Here is an 8,267-nt window from a genome sequence, read left to right on the forward strand (position 1 = left end):
AAAATATATAATAGTTAGACAATGTTGATGTTATATGTTGAGAGGCATCTTTAACTTTGGCCAACTAATGGATTGGCATGGCAAATTATTCTGTCATTCCCATCCAAAACTTCTCAAAACCTTAGCCATCATCAATAACTATGAAAAAATAGAAACCTATAAACTTTGATCCACCAAACCCATTCTCATTAGATCACTGATTAATTTACCGACATTCAAATGAACTCCCTCTTTTACTTACACAAATGAGTTGAAAATTTGTATCCAATTTGCTTAAAAATGATATGGACAATAGATGAATGTACTCAAGTGTTTCTGAATGGACCCGAAATGTGAAAAAAAATTAATCAAAATTTAAAAATATTGAAATGTGAATGTTGTAGGGCTGAATTCCATCAAATTGCAAAACAAAAAGGTTAAAATTCCAAAATATAACGCAGGACGAAAAGTGAGCTTGGATCCCCATTTTGAAAAAAATTAATCAAAAATTTAAAAATATTGAAATGTTAACCAATTATTCGAACGTCGCAATGAATGGATCCCCATTTGCACGTGAGTGCATGATGTGTTGGTTGGGGCGGTTGGCTTTCGCACCCCGAGTCACGGTTTGATTCTTGCGGGAGCTGCAACGCGCAGCAGCGTTTGTTTCGATGATGACACGCGTATGTGTTTCGATGTTGACGTATTCTGCTTGCTTCGGCGATAAATATTGTATGATAAGAACTGCTCGCTTCGACGATATATGATGTATTATGATTCTTCAACAAAGATTCTCTCCCCACTGAAAAATGAATGGATCCCCATTTTGAAAAAAATTAATCAAAATTTTAAAAATAGTGAAATGTGAATTTTGTAGGGCTGACTTCTATCACATTGCAAAACAAAAAGGTTGAAATTGCAGTACCAAAGGTGAGCTCGTTTGTAAAATCAGATTTTGTGGTATGAATGTAGTAAGTTTGGGGATGTAGTCTCATGGTTAGGTATTAGGTGTGAAAATTTGGTTTAATGATAAAGTGTGGAAATTTTCTCAAATAAATTTTGTGATTCAATCCTAAATAAAACTGTATATTTGAGAGCTCACCCAAACTAAATTTCTTCCATTAAAAAAAATGATATAAATATGACACCCTAAGTTTAATAATTATTCAACCTAGGGCCGGAAAAAGAAGGTAGATCGCCGGCTATAACTAAATCGTCTATAGCAAGGGTTGCTGTAAACCTTAGAGCGATACCTGAGACAGAGAATGTGGGATGTGAAGCGGAGGAGGGTAGTAGGAAGGATGGCTCGGCAAGTAAAGCAGAAAATCAGCTAGAAGAGGAGGGCAAAAAGGATTCTTCGCAGCAAACAGAAGCGGCAGATGGGTGGCTAAAGCTCAAGGAAAGGAAGAGGTTGCTGGCTATAGGCAGGTTGGGGAGAAGAGGAAGAAACAGAAACTAATCAAGAAAAAGACAAGCAAATCTTGTTCTGGGAGTGGACGTCCAAACAGAGGAAGCTATGGAAGTGGGGGAGAGCACATTGGTAGGACGAGCTCGAGGAAAGAATTTTTCGGCCCAATTCATCCAGAATTGGGCAGATCAGCAATGGCAGGCGGCCCCAGGAAATTCCTTCAAAGTTTCAGTTCTAGCAAAAAGATGGTTCATGATTCAGTTTGATAAGAAGGAAATGGCTGAGTGGGTGTTGGCGAAAAATTGGGGTTTTGGGAATCGGCCTATTCTCTTCAAGCGATGGACACCACTGTTCGATGCGCAGCGAGAAAAGGTAGACTCATTCCCGGTTTGGGTTCGCGCTCCTGGTTTACCTTTTTTTCTATGGGTAGAGTCAGTCTTCAGGTCTATTGGTAACAGGCTTGGCACCTATCTGGAAGCGGATATGTCCTTTATCGAAACAAGAAACAGAGCCACGGCCCGGATATTGGTGAATCTCAACCCTGGTGAAGGTCTAGCGGGAAATATAAAACTTCAGTATAAAGACCTCGTTTTCGATCAGCTATTGGACTACGAACACCTACCTTTCAGGTGTCACAAATGCTATGAGTATGGACATCTTACAAAGGACTGTCCTTTGGGCTTTCGCCGCAGAAGGAAACAGAAAAAAGTCGAAGCAGAGATGAGAACAACAGGAGAAGAGATAGCCCCCAGATACGAGGCGGTTCAAGTGGATGACGCCATGGAGGTGGATAGGATTGAGAAGAAGAAGGCTCCAATGCAGGCACAACAGACCATGCTCCCGGAATTTGGAGAAGGATCTCCTACTAGATCAAGCAAAGGTGATCCGGAAGTTTCAAGAGAAGTACCTGAAGACACCCCTGAAGGCACGATGGGTACGCATATGGACTTTTGTTTTCCTTCTATGCATCCTCCAAATGAAGTAAAAGATGCATGCTTAAATTCAAACCTGCATAGTCCTTCAGAACACTCGCGGATTGAAAACATCATTGCATCTATCCCCAAGATTAATCTGAACTGTGAAGAAGCTCCAAATGATTTCGGTGATATTAAAATCTCTTCCTCCAAGCCTGAATGTCATTATAATCTGCGCTTCCTTGACAAAAGATCGGCTCCCGGAGTCCCAATCGGAGGCATAGGCATGGATGTATCTCAGATCTCTAGGAAGAAGTCAAGGGGACGGTAGTCTTTCCTGTCTAAGGCTCAGGTGAAAGCAAAATTTGACGTGGAGGATGGTAAACAACTGTCAATTATTAGAAGAAATACAGCATTTAAAATCACTTTTTAATACTTTTTTGTATTCATCATATCTACAGGGAACGAAATGTCTCTGCAGAGAAGTTTTCTAAAGAAGGTTTCAACAAGATTTGGGTAGCTGGAAAATAGTGAAGGAAATCAATGGAGACATCCACCTCTCGGACCAGCCTCCTTATATTCAGTGTGCATAATCATGGCGCTGAACTGGTCATACTAGTTTTCCTCCTCCTTATATTCAGTGTGCATAATCATGGCGCTGAACTGGTCATACTAGTTTTCCTTTTGTATATAGCTGAAACGAAACGTCTTTCATCTGAAAAATCTGTTTTAGTCTTTTTGCTGTGCATCCTTTTTCGTCCTGGGCTGCTTTCCTCGACAGAGGAAACCCGAGGAAAGGTGACAGCTGCTGTCTTTTGTTATCAAACATAAGGAAACTGTTGACTTTTTTTGACAATGCTGAGGAAGGGAGCTGCTGTTTTTCCTCTCTTGAGGAGGCTCTGATTAAGTTCAGAATAGCTTTTTAGCAAGTTTATATGATGTACTACAGCAAACAGGAAAGCTGCGGCATGTATATATGTAACTTTTTATCATAGTAATATAAAGTTCGTTTTTATTTCTGGAAAAAAAGTTTAATAATTATTCAATTAATTTGCAAAAATTTTAAAATTAGTATTCAATTAATGTGCAAGAATTTTAAAATTAGTAAGGGAACTACTGTTCAGCCATGGCAGGTTAATGATCCACTTGATATTCCATGAACGAAAGCTGAAAATTTTTAATGAAAGTTCGACAAAGTTGGTAGATATTTAGAATTTCGTTCAAATAATTATGGGGTATTTTCCCTGTGGAGTTTTATGGCATTATGTACCCTAACCGTCACCTTCTGTGCTTGAAATATGGACTCCCTGCATTATTAACCTGGCCTGCACTATTAGTTTGTTACGGATCTGCTCTGTTTGTCAACGGTCTTTCTCTTTTAGGGCACAAACCTGGATGCATTGATGGCTACTGCAGGGTTTACAGAATTTTTGAAAAACTTCTAAACTGAAGTTTATAATTGTGAGATTTATACTTTATTTTCCGAATATTTGATATTTGTTCACCAAAGTGAACCAAATTCGATAAATATGATAAATTCCATGTAGAAATCTGCTGAATGGAAAGAAAGTAATGAATGATAAGGAGGCACTGGAATCAACACCTATAGTTTTTTAAAAACCAGAAGAGCTGAATCAATGATGGCCTTCAATTTTGATGAAGGAGAACTGGAGTCAGTGCTTCTATGAAGCTACGGGTTAGGATTTCTAGCATCTTTGGTGCTGTTATAGTTTAGTAGTGCTATTGGCTTGATGGGAAGTAATGAGGAATGCTTGCTAGTGGCGTTGGTGGTGGATAAGTATTTTTTTACAAAATATTTTAGAATATCAAATTAATTTATATAGTTATTGTTATTTTATTTAATTATAGTGATGGTTTTAGTGTTTTGGAAGAGGCAATGATAAGGTTCAAGGGTTCAAATCTTAGTAGAAGTAGAGTTCTGGTATATGTGTAAGGGAAGGTGTTTAGCTTCATCAAAAATTACTTATGAAGTGGAGCATATTTGGTTTGTGTGGGTTTAGTTCACTTTATGCTACTGGTTCAAATATCATGGAGAGGGGTTTAGGGTGGGCACAATATGGAGACAACATCGCTGTTCCATCCAACATTAGGGTTGGCATTGGCCTAAATTCAACTTAGTTAAGAAAAAAAAACCTCATGAAAAAATAGTTTCCTACCTAAAATATTTGTGATTTTATCTCAAAAATCATAACATTTATATCTTCTTTATATCTATAGTAAATTTCGAATGCAAAATTTGGTCACCATTTTCTTCATTGCCCTTTCACTCGAAGACTGTGGGTGGACGTTCATAACTCTGAAGATCTGTCATATATTTGGGAAGGACTTATTATCGAAGAAAGCCTTAAAAAGTGGTTATCTATTTACATAGAAAAACATCATAAATCCCTTCCTCTTACTGTGGCATGGGTCTAGTTGGATCAAAATCATGCAATTTTTGAAAATAAAGAGCTTTCAACCGTCAAAACCGCACTTCAAAGTCGGTCCATTTTGAATACTTTTCGATCTACAACAGAAAATGCAAAAGTGGCCAATCTTCGGCTTCACTCCAAAGAATGCTTCTTTTGGAGTCTTGTCCCCCAAAATTTTATGGGCACTCCTATTTTGTACATGCATTCATAACTCCGAAGATCTCTCTTATATTTGAGAAGGACCTATTATCGAAGAAAGCCTCAAAAAGTGGTTATCTGCCCTTCATAAAAACACATCATAAATCCCTTCCTCTTACTGTGGCATAGGGTCTGGTTGGATCAAAAACATGTAATTTTTTAAAATAAAGAGCTTTTAACCGTCAAAATCTTAGTTCAAAGTCTGGCTATTTTGAATACTTTTCGATCTACACTAGAAATTGCAAAGGTGGCCAATATTTGGCTTCACTCCAAAGAATGCTTCTTTTGGAGTCTTGTCCCCCAAAATGTTATGGGGACTAATGTTTAGTGCATATGCTATCATATTGCATTTCTCCACCCAAAGGAACATGAATAGATTTTGGTCATGAATCATTGCCTTGGCAGCTCTAACCATAGCCTAATTATTCCTTTCAAGAATCTCGTTCTTTTGTGGGTTGTACAACACTGTTAGCTCCCTCTTGATCCCTGTCTGCTAGCAGAAATATTTGAAATCATTAGAGGTATACTCACCCTCATTGTCCACAAGAGCTTTAAACTCTCAGAATCAACTGAAGAGCTCATCCTTGGTCCTCATGAAGAAAATCCATATGCTCCTAGAGAAATCGTCGATGAAGTTCACATAATAGTTGGAACCCTTCACTGATGCTACTGACATCGAACAACACGCATTTGTATGTACTAGATCCAAGATCCCCTTAGACATGCTCTTGCTGCTTAGAAAAGCACCCTTGGCATACTTGCCAAGAGTACATTCCTTGCACACTCCCTACTACTCCATGCTAAACTCTAGAAGATTAATGACAATCTCCCCTAGTATGGGCAATGCTCCATGATGCAAGTGACACATCCTCCTATGCCAAAGCTCGCATAAGTTGTCACTGTCATGAAATAGGGCTCATACAAGCTGAGCCCTCAACCTGTACAAATTACCTTCTCTACCTCCAATCACTTGTTCGGATTCAAAGCTAAAATTTCTTAGCAAAGAACCTATCCATCCTAGAAATAGATGACATAACCCCTATCCTCCACGGCTGAGACTGAGAGTAAATTCTTTGTTAGCCTCAGAACAAAAAACACATCCTTCACCTCCAGAGAACCTTTTGGCTTCAACTAAAACAAAATGGTCCCAACTACCTCTACACCATACTTGGCATTGTTTCCAAGCTCCATAGGTATATCTAAGTCCTTCTTTGACAAGCTGGTGAGTACCTCCTATGATCCTGACATTTGACGAGAAGCACCACTAACCACAAACTAGGCACCCTCAGAAATTGTGCTAGAAAGGCAGGATACCAACAAGAACTCCTTGAAACTCATAGCAAACTCATTGACTTGAGTATCTGCAGATGCTACTACCTATTGTTTCTTACCCTTGCCCTTCTTCTTGTTCGGACATTGTGAAGCATAATGCCCACCCTTCTGGCATGCAAAGCATTTCACTTTGCTCAAATCCTTCTATTTTCTAGCCTGTGAAGTAGCCCCTCCACTGGAATCCTTCTTGACCTTCACATTGCCTTTTCTTGCCTAGAGGGCAAGGGAGAAGGTTCTCATCATCGCCCTTCTATTGGCCTCTAAGAGATTCCTCCCAAATCTTCTCTTGGACAAAATCATCCCATAGCCTATCCCAATCAGGGAGATGTTCTCGTGCAATAATGCCCTTGCTGAAAGGATTCCATGGCATGGTGAAGACATTCAGGGCCATCCTTACCATCTCCTCATCTGTCATTGCCTCCCCAACTACTGCTATCATCTAAGTCACAGGACACGTCCCCTAGGGTGCCGTGTCCCGTATTTTGCGTATTGGACACGAAAACGTCCAAAATACGTGTCCAATACGTTTTTTAACGTATTCTAAAAATAGAATACGTATTCTACGTTTTCTAGTCGTGTCATACTTTTTGAATACGCGTATTCTCCGTTTTCGAGTCGTGTCTTTACATTTGGAAGACTATAATACCAGGTTTCACCAGAGGGCAATCAGCAGATGGACTGAGATGATTTTCTACTAGAGTGCATAGCAGAGAAGAGAATTCCGCACGGTGATTCAAGGATGGTTGAGAAGCCTGAAATATTTGTAGCAAGAGACTTGGCTGAGTCCTGAGCATTTTGGGTTGGGTTGAGGGAGAATCGAGCCCAGTAGAAAGTTCCTTAGCCCTTGTTGCTTCATAGCCCAGCTCAGGGGTGTGCCCATGTTGAAAGCAGGTGGCTGGGTGGTGAATAGCTCTGATGTAGCCAGTTGCCATGGACAGATTTGATTGAGTACTCCTATTTGCTGTTCTATTAAGCTCTGTTATTCCTGGCATTTTCATTGTTTCATACGTGTGCTTGAAAATGAATAAATTATGGCTCTTTAAATGCGAAGATCATAATATGATAAATGAAATGTGGACTTACTTGATGCTGCTTATGTTTATGGGGCCTTGCAGTATATGTGAATTATATATGCATGGCACTATTTTCAGATTGCTAACTATTGTAATTTTTCTCTGTAAAGCCTGGTTATAATGGATGAATAGAAACAAGTCTTTGTTCATTAATCCTCTGCAATATATGAGAATCATTATCTGATTCATGACCGTTCAGTTTCCATGGAAACAATATCAGCTTTGTAATCAAAAAAATTCTTGTAGATTACATAAGAAACCTGTTACAAAAATCAGATGGGCAGAAATGAAAGAATTCCTTTCAGATGGTGGCCCACTGCTCAAGGGAAGGCGACTGGGTACATGACACACAGTTACTCCCATATTTGTCACAGCGTCTGTGAGTCGGTTCAATTCTAAAGTTTGAATTGTATAATGCACATCAAGTTATCTGACGTTTGAATTGAACTATGAACTTTGAGAAGTAATTATATTTTAATTTGATTAGATAAGCTGCAACCTGCAATTTAATATGGATAAAAAACTATATTTCGGTATATATATATATATATATATATATATATATATTTTTTTATTAAATATATATAAAACGTGTCCCCCGTGTCCTGTTTCCAGGTCGCTGCGTTTCGTATTGAATACCACGTATTTACGTGTCCTCCGTGTCTCGTGTCCTCGTGTCATGTGACTTAGGCTATCATGTACTTGAGTGATCTTGGTGAGATAATTTGTCACAATATTTGATTTGGTCATCTTGTTGTTCCTGAGTTTCTCTCTTAACACCATATTCTTGTTAGTATTATTGCTCTAATGAAGTTTTATCAAAGCCTCCCACATATCCCTTCATGTTTTCTTCTCCGATGGTGATCCAAATTTATGAAGGAATAAAATGAAATACATATTTAAAATAGAAACACAGAGATACAGTGAAACT

The 8,267-nt window shown here is 38.8% G+C and overlaps 1 protein-coding gene across 2 annotated transcripts; it reads left to right on the top strand.

Moving 5' to 3' along the window:
• The first annotated feature begins 1,142 nt into the window (after positions 1-1,142).
• Positions 1,143-3,291, top strand: LOC149198740 (uncharacterized). 2 transcript variants are annotated; one of them, XM_089402144.1, is made up of 2 exons: positions 1,143-2,321; positions 2,763-3,291. In XM_089402144.1, the coding sequence occupies exons 1-2, from the start codon at positions 1,496-1,498 to the stop codon at positions 2,819-2,821; spliced, it is 885 nt and encodes a 294-aa protein (XP_089258270.1). In that variant the 5' UTR covers positions 1,143-1,495; the 3' UTR covers positions 2,822-3,291. The 2 variants fall into 2 exon arrangements, with proteins under 2 accessions (XP_089258270.1, XP_089258269.1); XM_089402143.1 differs by having other exon boundaries at positions 1,144-2,653; positions 2,763-3,289.
• Positions 3,292-8,267: the final 4,976 nt, after the last annotated feature.

This window comes from Pinus tabuliformis, chromosome 2_1 (genome assembly GCF_031772625.1).
Source record: "Pinus tabuliformis cultivar Carrire ecotype Pingquan chromosome 2_1, CPIR1, whole genome shotgun sequence".
NCBI lineage: Eukaryota > Viridiplantae > Streptophyta > Pinopsida > Pinales > Pinaceae > Pinus > Pinus tabuliformis.